Below are 17472 nucleotides of genomic sequence, written 5' to 3'. Positions count from 1 at the left end.
TCATTTTGAAAGTGTAATCATACAGTGTTGAAATTAGATATTTAGACATTGCAGCTTAAACACAAGTGACCTTTTCAAATATTCTTTTACTTAGGAAAAACCGATGATGCAAAAGCTTCGGAAAAAGTGAAAACTCCACTGAAAGGAGCCTCCATACAGAGATCTCCATCAGATGCAGGGAAAAGCAGTGGTGATGAAGGGAAAAAGCCTCCCTCTGGCATTGGCAGATCAACTGCTACAGGGTCATTTGGATTCAAGAAGTCTGGGTTGGGTTCTTCTACCATAATCACCACAAGCGGAGCAACGATCACAAGCGGATCAGCAACGCTAGGAAAAATGCCAAAATCCTCAGCCATCAGTGGGAAATCCAACGCAGGGAGGAAGACGAGCTTAGACGGTTCCCAAAACCAGGACGACGGCGTCCTGCATGTGAGCTCAAAGACAACTCTGCAGTACCGGAGTCTGCCTCGCCCCTCGAAATCCAGCGGCAGCGGGATCCCCGGCCGCGGTGGCCACCGCTCCAGCACCAGCAGCATCGACTCCAACGTGAGCAGCAAGTCTGCGGGTGCTGCTGCCACCAAACTGCGAGAGCCGAGCAAGATCGGGTCCGGGAGGTCCAGCCCTGTCACCATCAACCAGACGGACAAGGAAAAAGAGAAAGTGGCTGTGTCAGATTCTGAAAGCGTCTCACTGTCCAGCTCCCCTAAGTCCAGCCCAACTTCGGCAAGCGCCTCTGGCACACCAGGACTTAGACAGCCAGGATCCAAATACCCAGATATTGCTTCCCCCACGTTTCGAAGGTTAGTGCATTTCTATGATTCCCTGAAGTTGCAATATATAAAGCAGAGATTTTCAGTATGTTGAAGTACTGTGCAAAAAGCCTTTTCAGGGAATATTTTGCCACAAACAAGTCAAGTACAGGAAAATAAAAGGGCAGTATTTTTTTCATACAACACAATGATTTCTTTGAGATTTGAAGACCTTCCCAGACCTGAAATGGCTGCTCCCTGAGGTTAAGCATTTTAGGTACATCCCCATAACCATAGTTCGAAGTTTAGAAGGTGGAATCACTGATCCTTATGGGCCCCTTCCTACACAAGATGTTCTATGATTCTGAGTTCAGCCACATGTGCAGTTTCTTCTCAATACTGCAGTAAACTCCCAAAGGAAAGAAGGACCCTGTGTTCAGGCACATTCTCTTAATGGAACAGGCATTGCCACATTCTGGATGGAGAACTGAAGAGCTCTTTAAATTATAGAGTTAGATTTGCTTTCCTGTTGTTGGCAGCTCCATCTACAAACACTTCATTATCTTAGCAGCTTCGTTCCATTTTTTGACACAAGCATTGGCAAGGCTAAATTTCAATTGTAAATGCTCTATTGTAACATTTCTGGAAGTATAAATCTGGATGAGTGCTCCGTGAATTGGGATGGAACACTTTCACTGCTGGAGAAAAAGCCAATAGTGCCCTCTTGTGCTTGGTTACCAAAACATCATCTCCAGGCAGCTGGGGAGCTGCAGCTTAGTTTTCTGGGCTTGGTAAAATGTAAAAGGGGTTCTTATCTTGCTAGACATGCTTACTTTACATCATGATAACTTTTGCATTTTTTTACTTTTAATTTATAAGCTGTACATTAACTGCAGCTTAAAATATTTCCAGAAATACATTAAAACATTGCATGACCTTTTAGTTCAAATTTTAGAGGACTAGAAGTCTATTTTTTCATCATCACTATAGAATTTTCATATCTAGAATTGCTGGAAGATATTATGTGACATACAATTTTATCATTCCTGCCCTCACAAACTGAGCCCATTTAGCCATGGTGCAGTTTATTCTGAGTGGTTACTACATGACTGATGACCACATGACCATCTGTGCAAAAAAACAACAAGAGGGGAATTTTGCACAAATACTAGATGTTTATTAAACTATGAAGGCGTTAGGATTTTGCAAGTGTTTGTTGCAATCATTTAAGCAGATTTGAGAGGTGAGGAGTTTAAAAACTAATGACTTGGGAATGCATAATTACTGAATTTGGGTGAAAGTGTAATCTGTTTATGAACTAAGAAGACAAAAATGTGATTATTTTACCTCTCTCTGGGAGGGTCTGTGCAAAGAGCACATCTGAATAGGAGTGAGTAAGAGCGATTACTAAAGAAACAAACCACAATTACTGTGATATGGTTAAGTGAATTTAAATTTGTGCTGTGATTGATCAACTAGGTAGGCGTGATTTTCGTAGCAGTAATTAAAAATGTGTAGTTTGGCTCTTGGGATGTTGCGCCATGAATGTTTAATGCGGCTATCAGTTTCTCTAAAGCTATTTGTTTTACATTTAGGTTGTTTGGTGCCAAGGCAAGTGGTAAAGCTGCCTCTGCACCCAGTACTGAAGGTGTGAAACCCACATCGGCAATGCCCAGCCCTAGTACCACATTGGCACGGCAAGGCAGCCTGGAATCGCCATCCTCGGGCACAGGCAGCATGGGCAGTGCAGGTGGGCAAAGTGGTAGCAGCAGCCCCCTCTTCAGTAAACCTTCGGACTTAAATGCAGATGTTGTAAGCTTAAGTCACTCCCTGGCTTCCAGTCCTGCCTCAGTGCACTCTTTCACATCAGGTGGTCTTGTGTGGGCTGCAAACCTGAGCAGCTCTTCAGCGGGCAGTAAGGACACACCAAGTTACCAGTCCATGACTAGCCTTCACACCAGTTCCGAGTCTATTGACCTCCCTCTTAGCCATCATGGCTCTCTCTCTGGACTGACAACAAGCACTCAGGAGGTTCAGAGCCTGCTCATGAGGACTGGAAGCGTCAGATCTACTCTTTCGGAAAGGTGAGCTTGCCTATAGATATAGTAACCACAAAATAAGTGAGAGGCAAAAGGACAGGAGCCAAAAAAATAAACCCTCCGCCTTTTTTGCTAAAGGGACGCTGTTTAATTAGCAACTTCGTCCTTTATGTAATAAAAGGAAGGAAGAAAAGAGAGCTGAAAGGCATTGTAATGTGGAATCAACTGCCTTTTAAGGTTTTACAAGCACTTTTTTTACCTTGAGAATTTTTTGGGGGTTCCCTTGTTCTGGAGACAATGAGAGAAAAGGCAGGAAATTGTCTAACTAAAAGCAAGTGTAAACAGCCAAGAGGCACATAATGATTCCTGCAGCAGGATCCATCTGCTGTGCCAGCATTTGGCAGTTCCAAAGCAAGCAAACCTCCAGCTGGGGGACCCCTGCTTTTCTCTTCCCATTAGCTGAAAGCACAGGCAGAGCTGGTGTGTCCTGATCTTCAGCTGACCAGTCTTGCCTTAAAATACTCAGTCTTGACAAGTTTCTTCTTACGTGGTAATCATTACACAGATCCTTACTGAAGTGCAGCTTCGCTGGCAGGGAGACAGTTTACAAGATGAGATTCTTGTTATATGATCAGTCCTGGCAAGTGCCCAGAACAGACAAAGAAATGCAAGAAAATGTTTTTCTGTTTGCTCTATTAAATAATTTTTTGATATGCAGACATTTTACCATTTAAGTTACATTATAAAAGGTGCGACCAGCCTGGCACAGTTGAACCAAGATTTTTTTTTTGTTGGTTTTTTTTTTTTCCTTTTTTAAAAAATTTTTTAAACACCTATTTGGCTTTGGCAGGAGAGAAAATAAAATAATTTTTTCTAGGAACTAAGTAACTTTCATTTCCCATGAAAATTTTGAGGATTTGACAGTGAAACTCTTATCTCACATGGGTACTATAAAATCAATATTAAATATTTCATTAGCCTTTGATTAAAAAAATGAAATTTTTCTGAATCAGTCAAAAATATTTTAAACTTAATTAATTTTTTAACATCCCAAATATTTTAAGGAGAAAAGACCTTTAACATACAATGTAGAGTTTTTTCTCCCTTTATTATATAAACTCAGAGATTGCTCAATACACATTCTTTGCATAGAAGAAATTCACTTTCAGTAAGCCAGCATTTAAAAAAACCTCATAATCAAAACCTTGGGAAATCTAGATGGAAACTTTTCATAGATTTCATTTTCTTATGTTGCATTCATAAGTATTACTATATCAGCTAAAAATCACACCTCTTACTAATGTACAAATTATATATTAGTATATAATTACAATTATATACTAATATATTATTTTAATAATTATAAAACATATATATGTACCAAATAACATACACTAACAATATGTAGTATTGTTGACAATATAGTAGTTATAAATACACTGATACACTAGCAATTTGTAGTTTGCACTTTGCCTTTAATTTTTAAATAGGTATTTGAATTTGTGTTCTATGAACTGAATGTGACAATATTTCTTAAAAGGTCAGTTATTAATACTAAGCTTACAAAATCCTTCACTGCCACATATATAGATGATGAGGTCAGTAGAATGATGTGGACCAGTATGAATTCATGCCAGAAATTATATCGATACACAGGATCTTAAAAATCACGTTTCAAAAATTAATGGCTTGGCAGAAGTTTCTGAGCAACCCCCACTGCTAATACTTTATGTATTTGTTCAGTGACTTAATTTCAGTGGTTCCAAATACTTTGCCGTTGGCAATATTTTTAAGTATCAGATTAGTCCATATGGGAATATTATGATTGAGTCCAGTGAGAGCCATTGTTCATGTTGATCTGGCCTCAAAACAAATATATGTACCTAGAGTAAATGGTGTCATTTCTTGAATTATAGCCCCAACAGGGTTTTTGCAGTTCGATTTTTCTGAAAGGTCTGATACAAGTGCTGAGTTTCTAAACTCTTTTATACATGAAAACTTACTTGTAGCAAAGTATTTTTTCACAACAAAAGCATTGATTTGCAATGTTGGAGACAGATATGCTTGGCAGCACATTATGTCCTTTTTTCTTTGTAATCTCATATTTGAAATGCCTTTCATTATACCAATTATAGCATGGCATAACATAAAAAATTATCTGCAAGGAGGTTTTTTCTTTTTATTCAGTCACCCTAGAGCTTGCAAAAGGCTGAATCAGCAGTCCTTACAATCAAATGTACTAATATAATGTAGGGACAAAATCAGAAAGCCCAAAGTGCACCATGAGGTACAACTAGCAAACAACATAAAGTCTGTGCAGAGAAAATGCAGGAAAAAACTGAAAGAGAGGAGATAGCTAATGATAGATGATATAAAAAAATCAGATTTATTTCATTGAAGCATTAGCTGTAATTTGGTGGATAAGTATCAGTAATGGAAAGCATACTAAGAGGAAATGAAAAGGTTGAAGTTATCTTCAGTTTACTGGTCCTGATGAACTTTTTATTTCCCTGCTTCAGACAGAGCCTGAAACCCTGCAGTCATTAGAATTGGAGAAAAGTTTTCAAAGGCTCTCTGCTGAGGAAAGAGGGAGGAGGAGAGCAGGGATGGAGAGCAAGGACATTATGGGAGGGCCAGTTTGCCTGGAAAAATACAGAAAACATTAAACAAAATAGGTTAAGTAACAAATAACATGAGATTAGTCATTAACAGCCTTTTAAATAATAAAGGCTAATTTAATTCATTTGCAGGAAAATATACTCTCTGAATGGCAGAAAAATAGTAAATGCAATAAAAATCCTGAATTTACTAAAGCTTTAAGTGCTATTCCTAATAACACTCTCATAAGAAAATAGGGGGGAAAAGTGCTAGTTGGTAAGGAGTTACTGAATATGAGTGACCAAAGGCTGATTAGTCTGAAGGGATATACAGGGCAGGATATATTTGCATAGATACAAAATGAAAAATAGTGAGGCTATCTTGCAGTACATGTGTACAGAGCTGTAGTGCCATGCTGGGAAAAAGCATTTTGAGAATGAAAATGTTACATATAAGTTTTAGAAAGTAGATATCCCATTATACTTGAGACTTTGGGACATCCAGTTTTAGGAAGGAACAGCTGGAAAGAACACAAAAAATGAGGACAAAATCTCAGGGTACATCTACATTTTCTTTGAAGGAAAATAGCCCTTCACTGCCTCCAAAAAAAGGTCACCTTTCATGGAGACAGCAAATCTGCAAGGTGTCTGCTATTTTTGCCCTCCTGTCCCTCCAGGGATGCTCAGACTTTGCCCACAGTTTTCAGGCTGCCCACTGAGTGATGGTTCAGCATCAACAAAGAGCTCCCTGAGAGCTCCTGGAGTGCAGTGTCACAGTTTAGTCTAGCCAAATTCTGTATCGTTCAATGAGATTGTGTTGCATTGTAACAACCAGAAAACAGACTCAGTAAAAGCAAGCAAAATATTTTTTTTCAGAAGGAAATTATTTTGCATCTCTCTTAGGCCTTTTGATGGTTTTGCACTAGCAGTCTTCAGAAAAGTCTAATTCTACTGTCGTAGCAGTGTAGCTCCCTATATGGGAGGACACTTGTACCTTACAGGAATTCAGAGGGATTAAAATGATCATGCAGGTACTTATACTTTAAAATAAAACCATCTTCTGGGGTTTATTGAAAATATTACTGCTTTAGTTGTAAAATTTTCCAAGTGGACACATCACCAGTAGTTCTTTCAAACCCTTAATTGCTTTTGAGCATTGCAAATTTATAACTTTCTTCTGCTTAATCTGAAGGACACAGCAAGGAAGGCATAAAAATGCAGAAATATAGAAATAAACAGTGGTCTGATCAGCAGTAATAACTGCATTTTAAGATTAGCTGAGTGGAAGTGGTTTTTTACTTACATGACTGGCTTTCTCTAGTTTGCTTTAAAATAATGTGTAGTTTTGAGTGCTATGAAAGTGCACTGAAATCCACTTAAGCCCTCCAAGACTTCCAGTTATTTGAAATTATCATAATCAGTAGTTGTGGTTTTAAGGTGTGAAACAGTGCATCACATATCAGATTTTCTTATATGCCTAGCCTTTGTAGAAACTAATTTGTAAGACCCATATCAGCTTGGCCCAGCCTGTCATGGAGCTCCCTAGTTGTTTCTTAGCTTGGAATAATTTGTTTTATTCCTTAGCAGCTCTGAAAGAGTTAGATGTAGCTCAAGGATATGCTATTATGGCCTTTCCCAAGATAACCTCATCACCAAGGGCAGGTAGGAAAATGGGGAATGTAAGGCTTCCTGTAATTTCCCTCATAGAAGTTATAGTCAGTTTCAGCAGTGTAAAATAAACAAAAGAGAATGAGATACAGTGGGCTTGATAACTTCAGCCTATGTCTTCATGTTTTTGCAAGATTGCGTTTTCCACTTTACATAGCAAAGGAAAATATCAGGAATATTATTATATTCTCATCCTCACTTTATATTGCTCTTTGTCCATGTATGCATTGCTTCTTTCAGGAAAGGACTGTCCTTATTATCATTATCAACTCCAGAGATGTGAGGTAAATTAAGTTCTATTTACCAAAAGTCCAGTTTCTGTGGAAGCAATGAACCCAGCTTTTGGTGGATGAATGATTTCAGATATTGAAAAGATAGGGGCAGTTATTAGTCTGAAGTAATAGTTACATGAAACTATGCTTAATGGTTTCATATAATTGTCTAAAATCTAGGAGCATCTTTGTAAGTGTTATTATTTTAAAAACACACAATGAGCTTTTGCTACACTCACTTCAATGCAGTTGCAATAATTCCATGTTTATGTTGAGGAATATTCATCCCTGTTTCATTTGATCATCTGAATTCAAAAGATTTTTGGAAAATCCTATGGTCACTCTTAACCTACTTATATGACTGGCATGCCTTTTGGCTTGTGGGTTGGTTTAAAGGAGAACTGACCCCCTTATTTTTAGATAATGTGCTATAGATTACTTTTAAATAAATATATCTCCAAGTCAAAGTAATATTGGAAAATACATTGTTCGTTTGCACTTTTAAGTGTTTGCATAAGAAACTGGTGTTTTGATCATGTTTATTCATCTTGAAATTTAGAGGTGCATAAAGGTAAATGAAGGAACATCAAGGCCGCATTTTTCTCTGTGAAGGAAAAAAAAAAGTGAATCATTCATTCAAAGTTATGTTTTCTTTTTGCCAGCCATTCTAGGTCCTGTTAGTTATGTTGGGAGCAAAATGCTGAAAATACAGTCCTCTGTCTGACATGGGCCATGGAATTATTCCACATGGACCATGATAACCGGACCTGTGCTGAAATACTGCTGATTTTCTCCTTCCATTTGCTTTCTTCAAATGCAGAACAAGGCCCTTTATTTAACTAGTAAAATTGTCTCTAAAATTTACTGGTGGTAAAAGTAGTTTGCTTCCATTTGCCCAACCCCTGATAGTAATGCATTGTCCATGCCAGCAGTGTTTTCACTGCCTTTATCTGCTAGGATCAAGGATACATGACAGTAGGACTCCCATCACCCACAGCACAACAGGAAACACCTTTAATAAGGGTATTTCTTGGGTAGCAAGGGTCCTAAATTACCGCTGCTCTCAGAGGTGTGATTATGATATGTAATACAGAAGCTTTCAGAAGCCATTTTGCTGTTTAATCCATATGGTGACACTAAGCTATGTTTTAAAGGGAGAGAACTTTGCAATACTTACTTGATGATAACTAGTTCAAACCACACCGACCAGAGACCAATTTACCAAGACTTTATGGTGAAATGCTGAAATGACACTTGGAAGGAGGGCTAGTGGGTGCTCTTCCAGATGGGGCTTAAATGAGGAAAACTCCTTCCATGTATTTTGTATTTTCCTGCACATTTTGTGTGCAGGAAAATGGAACAACATTGCTCTGGTGCCGCTTTTCATTGTCCCCACCATCACCTTACTGTGTGAGCCCCTCAACAACAGAAAGCCAAGTGTCTGAATCTTTAGGACATATTTCTACATGCAGAGCTGTCATTTGGCTTCTGGCAAGGCCATGCTGCCTCCTGGCAGGTGCCACAACCTTCATTTCTTTTGGAAATCTATTGCCTTATCATAAGCAACTGTGAAAAATAAAGATTCACACTGTGACCATATGATTCTCACACAGATTGCAGAAAAAAGCTGTAGAAAGGTTAGAAATGGTAAAGAAGCACTTCTTTCTGACTTGGACAGTCTCCAAATTACTATTGACCCAGCCCAGAGCATGTCTAGATGAAAAATGAATGTGCAGCAGTCCATGTCCTATTCTTCCTTCCAATGAGTGAAGGATTTATCATGAAAGTTATATTAAAAGGCATTAAATGACCTTCTGTTATTCACACAAACCTAGAGCTTTAAAATTTTAATTCTGAACAGTCCTGTTTACTGTATGTCCTTAGGGATTTTTTTTTTGTTTTAACAGCATGCAGCTTGACAGAAATACACTCCCCAAAAAGGGATTAAGGTATATTTTTTTTTTGAGCATGACTGCTGCTTCTCTATTTTCCTGTAACCTTTTCTATGCTGCCTTTATTTTTCTTTCTCCTTCCGTTGATCCTGTTTACAGCAGAGTTCTAGGAATTTCAATTCAAACCATAAAATGTAAATTTTAAAAATGGACTTTCTCTTTCCATGTCTGCCTAAAGAATAAATCTTCTTTCAAGATATACCATGGAAAGTAAATACTATTAGGGATCATTTCCTTATGGAATGAATCTTTAAAAGGCATTGAATCCTGGAGATCTAAAAGAGACAGAACAATATATTTATACAATTCAATAGGTCTAATTATTGAAAACATTATGGAGAAAAAGAAGGTTTTAGAGGTGGAGCTAACTTTGGACTCATGCAGTTTGAACTGGAGAGCTACTGAAGGGTAGGGCTAGAAAATACTAATTTTACTATCCAAGGTTTGTAAGTGTGAAATGTTTGCTGCTCCATACAGTCTTCTTGGTCCTTATCCAGCAATACAGAGTCCAGCTTTACTACTAACACTTCACTAAATTCTGTCTTCATCACAGAAAACAGAATTTATCTACCCTCTTATCTCCTCCATGGTGAAAAGAGCAGATTATTAGGTAACTTGGGTAGTCTCATGAGGCATGGAAGCCCATCTCCCCAATCCAGGAAGAAGATTTGGCAAGCACGGATATATGTGCATGCACACAGACACTGCAGCTTTCCAATAACTGAGATTGTACCATTAAATCTCATGAGTTATGAATAAATATTTGTGAAATTTTAAGGTAGTGCTAAACTATTGTCACTAGAATGCACCTTCTGACGTTCTGCACTAGCTGTTCGTTAATAAGAATTTAGTCAAATTTTTTATCATCACAGAACAATCACTTTGGATTTGGAGAGAATGGAAAAGGTGGAAGCCATTAAAGGCATTATCCCTGCGAGGATACTATGAGATGATCAGACTTTGTGGCTGTACAGCTGTAATGGTGGCTGAAAGCTGAAAGTGAATTGGAGTGGGAATAGTGCTTATAGGCATATAAAAAAGATCGGTTAGCCCAGGAAAAAAAATCCATTTGATTTAATGTGCAGAGAAGCCCATCCAAAACTCACATCCTGATTTCTTGTTTTGCCATCTTTCCAATCTGATAACCACTCAGTAACTTTGTGCTCTACCACAATTATAGGTAAAGATCATAGCTGTATTTTTGAAAGGAGAAAGTGAATATTTAATAAGGTCAAGATGGTTTACTGCTGTAAAATACTGTACAAAATCCCAAGCACAACACAAGAACTTACATGTTCATTTAATTTTCTCTCTAAGCAGAAACACTTGTGCCTCACAAGCCTGAAGCCAGAATATCAAAAGCCCTTTCTGCTCTGCTGTTTTGAGGAACACTGATGGCTCATGACAGTGGCAAAGGAGGTGTTCATTTCTCGGCAGTATTTTGTCTGAATGAAGCATTTCATTCTGATTTTCAGACATTGCTGAAAACAAATCTCTTGATTAAGACCCACACTGTCTGCACATTTTAATGTTTAGTCACTGCCAGAATTGCCTTTCATCCAGCTCAGCCAAGGCTGGACCCAGTGAGTTACCAGTTCTCCCTCTTGGCCCACATGTCACGTTGCACTTGGTTTACCATAGGAAGCAGTTGATTAATTATTTGATTGCCAAACTTCTTCCTTCCAGAGAACTTGTTTCTGCTAATTGTTTATTTTTCCTGTCCCTTTCCCTCCCCTCAGTTTGGGGCAGGACACAATGTCAGGTAGCATTCAGAGCAGCGCATCTAGTGCATATGACCATGAGTAGCTGTCATTACCAATGCAAACTCCTCTTTCAGAGTTGTTGATCTGTTTCACTCCTGTTGTCTAATCAATTGCCCACATGATGTGTGACAGATGTCATTTTGTAAGTGGCTACTAACGTTCCTTGGCTTCTATTCTGCCCATTCCCCATCATAACCATATGGCTTCCAAGCTTTTGCATCAACCTGTACACTTCCTATAGATTTGAAGTCCTTTTCTGTCAGCTCAGTTGTCTGTCTGCTATGGTTTATCATCCTGTCTCTTCAAAAGAAGGGAATGCTGTTTTGGGGAGGGGGATGAAGAGTAAAAGGGGTTCAAGTCCTGTATGTTTTTGGTGTAACCCAATGGTAAACTGTACCTAGTTAAAATCTCTGGTGATAATCACTTGACTCGACTTGATGTCTTCCTAGGGATTTGTTCTGTCTAACTGGTGAAGGGTATTTATGTGACAGCTGTTTCTTTCTAAGGCATCACCTTGTCATTGTCTTGAGCATGCCAGCTGTGGTTTTTCAGGTACACACCATCATCCCGGCAGACAAGTCAGGAGGAAGGCAAGGAATGGCTGCGCTCCCATTCAACCGGAGGCCTGCAGGACACTGGCAGTCAGTCCCCACTTGTTTCTCCTTCAGCTATGTCTTCATCTGCAACTGGAAAATATCACTTTTCCAACCTGGGTAAATGCTGTTTCCCTTCACTGTTTCTCCTTCTCTTTAATGGAACCATAAAATTCAGCTGTACATATTTCTTAGTCTGCCAGACTAGGTAGTTTATTTTTAACATTGTCATCACCATATTGTTGTACCTCACTAATGAGGGGAGTTAGTGGTTAATTAAGTGGGTCGAGGTACCACCTATTTTGCACAGAGGAAAAAAAGAAGCACAGATTCTTTATGACTTGACCAAGGAGATAAATTTTGAGGGAGAGCTGGAAATTAGGTTCTAGTTCAAAGCTATTCATCTTTTAGGTTTCACAGTCAGTAGGATTCTTTTCAGTGATTTCAGGGAATGTCAGAAACTAAACATTGCATTTTTCCTACAAAGAGGTTTGCTTTGAGATAGACCTTTTCAATGTGTTTCAGTAGCTGGACCTGGCTATAACTGCACTGGGCCCAATCCAAAGCTAATCTTGAATGCAATATAGTATTTTGGGATGTGAGTGACATTGCAGTTTTATTTGATTATGAACCAAGGTTTAGATTTGGTTCTTCTGAATATTGTTTCAAATTAATCCAACACAAGTTTATTTTTATAGTATTATTTCTTTCTTTAATTCTGAATAAAACCCACTTATCTTCACTGAACTTGTCACATACTTAGGTTCACTATGAGCTTTTTATGATTTAGGCCTCTAGTAAGGAATTACTAACATCCTTTGAAGAATTAAGACTTCTATCTCTCTGTCACAGCTTATGGCATCTGTAGGTTACAATCACTCAAAAGACATTTGATCAGACATGCACATGTTCATCTTTACTACATACAGGAAAAGAAGTTGAGCTAAGCTACTTTTAAAAATTAAATTGGATCCTCGCTAAACAAGCCACTGCTTTGAATTTTCCTCCTGTAGTTTTAGGCACAGTTTTTTCTGTGTCATAGTTTTAAGGAGTTTTTTTCCACTATATTATTTTCTGTTTACAATCATCTCATTTTCTTTTTGTTCATAGTTCTTGTGTACTCACAATAGAGAGAAATAAGATCATGGGGTTTAAAATTTGTTTTTTCATTGTACTTTGTTTTATTTCAGTTTTCATATCCCCGTGGAATAATTTGCTCTCACAACACAGCTGTTCTGGTAGTTTATAGCTTAGGACACATCTTGGATGATCTAAACTAAAAGTCCAAATACTGGGGCTGAATTTGGCTAGACAGTTAGCTTTTTCTCCTAGGGATTGAGGTTGTGTGGTCCAGGGGAACCATAGCTAGGCTTTCCTTTCTACTGGCAAAAGAGCTTTGTGAAAGCTTAAAGTAGGTTCATCAATGCTGTTCTTGATTTCAACCATGTCTGACTACACCTTTTTATAAGGATGAGATTCAGCTGAGGCCTTTGCACAAATATTTAACCTAGTATAGTGGTAGGTGTTCCTGTAAATCAAAGGATAAATATCTTATATATGCAAATAAACTTTGGCCTTAACAGCAGTCAGTAATAAAGGTATATTACTGTGAAATATAGATACTGATTCATTAGAAGAGCTGCTTATAAAAGTACTTATGACCTCTTATTCCTTTTTAACTTTTGAACCTCCCCCATTGATTTTCTATGGGCTGCCAAAGGGTGTTCAGACACCAGTGTTAGCATTACCACGTGCTTTGCAGGATTAATGTCATCCAGTTCCTTTGAGGCCATCTGCTCCACCTTTCTGTTGAAGCTTTAAATGTAGGAATAAAAGCCCTCCATTGTCTCAACAGCATGAAGTCCACCTAACCGTGCTAGTTCTTCATTACAATTTTGTGCAGAAGCAAAATTCACTTAATGGAAATGTGCTTCAATAATAAAGCTTTTTATTCCAGTGAGTCCAACCAACCTATCACAGTTTAACCTTCCTGGACCCAGCATGATGCGTTCAAACAGCATCCCTGCACAAGACACTTCTTTTGATCTGTACGATGACTCCCAGCTGTGTGGCAGTGCTACATCCTTGGAAGAGAGACCACGAGCAATCAGTCATTCAGGTTCATTCAGGGACAGCATGGAAGAAGGTAAGACTGAGTAACTACTTAAATTGACAAACACGTCCCAAAATAGATGTCCAAAGCATAGTAAAATTTTAAGATATTTCTTCTGCACCCTGCACCACAGAAACTTAAATGATTTTCTGAAGCTTTTATTGATCCTGTTGAGTTGAACTCACAAGCCTTTCTTATCCTGAAACATGGAAGGTTTCACACTATTACTTTCACCCAGTAATAAGCAATGATGTATGTATCTCATACATGTACAAATCCCCTGTCAGAAATTTCGGAGCAAAGGAAGCCATTCTTGGAAAATTATTCTTTTTTCCTCTAAATCCGAAATGGCTGAACGTACCTTGACTTCTGTGTTTCTCTGCTTTCTTAGTCCTACTTCTGTGCTTCCTTTTTTTTCTCCAAACACCAGTGCTACTTAACATCTCCTTTCTTGTGTAGTCATTTATATTCCCCACTTTCCTACAGCCTCCTGCAGCAAACACCATGTGAATTTCTTTATTGAAGTTCTGTAATTTGAACTGACCTCACTTCTTTATGCAGATTATTACTGTCTGCTTTCCTTAATGCTATCTGCAACATCTGGAACTTGGTGAATTTTTGTTTTGTTTTGTTTTGGGTTTTGCTCTTTTTTCATCCACAGAGAACCTGACAACTCCTAATTAAATACACTGTAACATTTTCTTCTAACATTTCTGATAAATCTGATTATTTGCAGAATTCCCATGAGTGCAAAGTCCTTAAATGCTTTAATTAAACAAAAAGACAACTGAAACCCTGTGCAATTCATTCTATAACAATTATCGTGTTTACTGCTAAGTGATGACAATGTAAATTATCTTTATAATAGGCAAATTAAAAAAGTCTTGCCTTAGCCCCAAAGGTCACAAGATAAAAGGAATAAAAAAAGTCCTAGATAAAACAACAGACAAATAATGCTTCTACTTTTTTGATTCCTTTTACTGTATTTTAGATGATATATCAGGCAGACATCTGGGTATGTAATACTAGCAGCAGGGTGCAGGACAACTCAAGCTGTGAGTTGTCAGCACAGAGAGGATGGCTGACTGCACAGAAGAATATCACATAATTCAAGGACAGAGATGACTACAGACCCTTCGCTGAGGAACAGAATTATCAAAGGAAACACTGGAAGAATAATAGAGAAAACAAAGCAATTAATGCATAGAAAAAGAGGTGTTAAATGTAGAATTTCAGTAATGGGCCACCAGTGGGTTTGATGAAAGCTTTTTCATTAGTTCTGTTTCATATCCAGCTGGAGTGGATAACTGTGATCAACCCGAGTAAATGAAAGTCAATGCAGCAGCGATAAACAGTTTTCAGCAGTTTATGATCATTGGAGATTAACATGAAATGATGCTGTTAGAAGGTCAGAGTATTTTAAGATAGGAGCTCTGAGGAAGGTTAAAGTGAAACAAGTGAGGTAATGCATAGAGCCACGGTGCAGAATGGCAGTTTAGCTCAGACATTTAAACCAGAGACTGAAAATCAAACATACTTTGGAAGCCACTCCATTTCAGTGGTCAGTGTTCCACATTTCTGTAAATAGAAAACTAGATTTAAAGTCCATTTGGCTAATCCAAGTATTCTGTAGTGTCTGTTTTTTGCAGACAGGTAGCTATTAAAGCAAAATACTTTTTTTTATCAAACCCTGGCAAATGATACATATTTTTTTAAAAACACATCTTGTAAAACAAAAATAAAAAAGGTAATGAAATAAATTATCTTCTTTGAAGTTATCTGTGGGTATAGCCAGGAGAGTCATCAGAAGCAAAAGGGGCAATTTTTTTTTACAGTTTGCCATTTCCAGGTAGGCCAGGAACCCCATTTCTTAAAGTGCAGCCCTGCAACATTCACTCAATGCTCTTGAGGCTGACTCCACTGAGGATTAAGGGAAATATGTCACTACCCCTCACAGTCACCCCTTCCCATGGACTTCAACTACACGGGTCAACCTTTCTGAGGAAAGCTTGGGAGCTCACACCACGGCATGTGAACTGTTTTCCAAAGCATATCTCTTACTAAAATAATTTTCTCAGCTTAGGACAGGTGTGTAAACAGCTCGATTTCTGGTTTCTCTGAAGAGTGTATTTATCAAGTGATTTCTTGTCAAAGCAACAAAAGTGATGCTTGGTTTGCTGATAATAACACAAAATGTCATTGGCTCACTCACCTGCCCCATATACAGGAAAATGATTTTTCTGTATAGGACAATCTAATTGCAGGGAAATCTATCAATGGCTATTCTATACTGATCGTTCATAATTGCTCTTTGTGGAAAATGGGTTCTCATTTTAAAAATTTGTTTACTTATTGAGCTACATGGGGGAAATTTTATGCTTTCAGCAATGTTTCATGTTATTTTCCTTTTCTTAAAGTACATGGGTCCTCATTATCACTTGTCTCCAGCACATCCTCTCTCTACTCTACGGTGAGTATTGATATTTTAGAAAAAGTTCTGCCTGCCTCTGTTCTTGTTCATTTTTTGTGAAAATTTCAATACTTTGAGATCTAGGAGAATTAGAATTTTACTGCAATAAAGTAGGAATGTTTGTTTTCAGCTTTGTACTACTTCATACTATTTTAGAAAACTTTATTTTCACCTTTTTATGTGAATTGTTTATTAATGTTTAAAATCATTCAGTATACATTTTGAAAGCTAAAAAGAAGGTGAAAGTCAAAGAATGTCTCTCTTATGGGGGTCCTTATGCTATTGTAGTTGACCATTTTGAGTCATTTTGCTTACCTTCAGCTACTGCATAATTTAGAAAATTATTTCTCTCCTGGCCTTGCTTGAGGTAAACTTCTTGAAAACCACAAGATTGCCTTAGAGTAAGGGAGATGTAATTTGGAGTTTAAGTGTCTACTGATTTTACTTGCAAGTGGCAGCATTTAAATGTTACTTACAAAGAAATGAGAATAACTTTCTAAAACTTTAATCTTCATTAGTTAGATTAATTAGATTGAGTAATATCTGTTTCTATCTCCAGAAGTTTTCCTGGGATTGATTTTTTTCCCTCTGTTTTATTTTTTGGTTTGTTTGTGGGGTTTTTTTAACTTTATGGGGGATTTTTTAATATATTTTGCATCATTTTTTGCTTTGGTTGTTCTACTAACAAGAAATCATCCATAGGGAGCAGTTGAACATGTTTGGACATTCCCTTGCTGATACACAGCAGTTGCTTTTCAACCTCCTCACTAACCACAACTAGGTGCTGCAGGAACCCCTTTTCACAGGACAGCAACCCACTTACCTGCTTTCATCCCATGCATTCATCAGTAGTGTGTGTCCTCTCCATATGTCCAGCTGTTGAGTGGTGTCAGCCGACATTCCAGTGATGGACCCCTCTACCCAGAGCCAGTTCTTGCTTAGGAATACCAAGCTCCTGCAGTTTGATGATTTGTAGCACGTGGTAGCTCTGTCTCAATGCTAAACTCATGTTAGCTTGGGAAGTATGTTGCATCCATGCACAATGGTGCCTCTCCTAGCTCTGTTAAATCATAAAAAGGTTCTTTCAAGGGCATATTTAAAACATTAAGTACACATACCTTGGGTTTTTACAGGCCTTAAGCTGCAAGTTGCAAGTCATTTCAGTCCAAACCAGTCCTGAATTACTTGGAAGCATGAGAGGGGAGGTGAAGGTGGGAGGTGTAGAATGTCTATACAGGCTGGCTACATGTCAGAGT

The 17472-nt window shown here is 38.1% G+C and overlaps 1 protein-coding gene across 10 annotated transcripts in view; it reads left to right on the top strand.

Annotated features, from left to right (window-relative positions):
• The window catches only part of NAV3 (neuron navigator 3), a 497733-nt gene that overhangs the window by 437688 nt on the left and 42573 nt on the right, over positions 1-17472 (top strand). For 8 of the 10 annotated variants that reach the window (XM_031055561.1, XM_031055560.1, XM_031055563.1 and 5 more), the window contains 6 exons: positions 95-800; positions 2345-2833; positions 9233-9274; positions 11593-11753; positions 13591-13779; positions 16164-16216. In XM_031055561.1, the coding sequence (XP_030911421.1) occupies positions 95-800; positions 2345-2833; positions 9233-9274; positions 11593-11753; positions 13591-13779; positions 16164-16216 (1640 nt within the window). The remainder of the gene's footprint in view (positions 1-94; positions 801-2344; positions 2834-9232; positions 9275-11592; positions 11754-13590; positions 13780-16163; positions 16217-17472) is intronic. The other 2 variants (XM_031055564.1, XM_031055565.1) reach the window with 2 other exon arrangements.

Source organism: Geospiza fortis, unplaced genomic scaffold (assembly GCF_000277835.1).
Source record: "Geospiza fortis unplaced genomic scaffold, GeoFor_1.0 scaffold166, whole genome shotgun sequence".
Taxonomy (NCBI): Eukaryota; Metazoa; Chordata; class Aves; order Passeriformes; family Thraupidae; genus Geospiza; species Geospiza fortis.
This window is presented reverse-complemented; position numbering and strand designations above follow the sequence as displayed.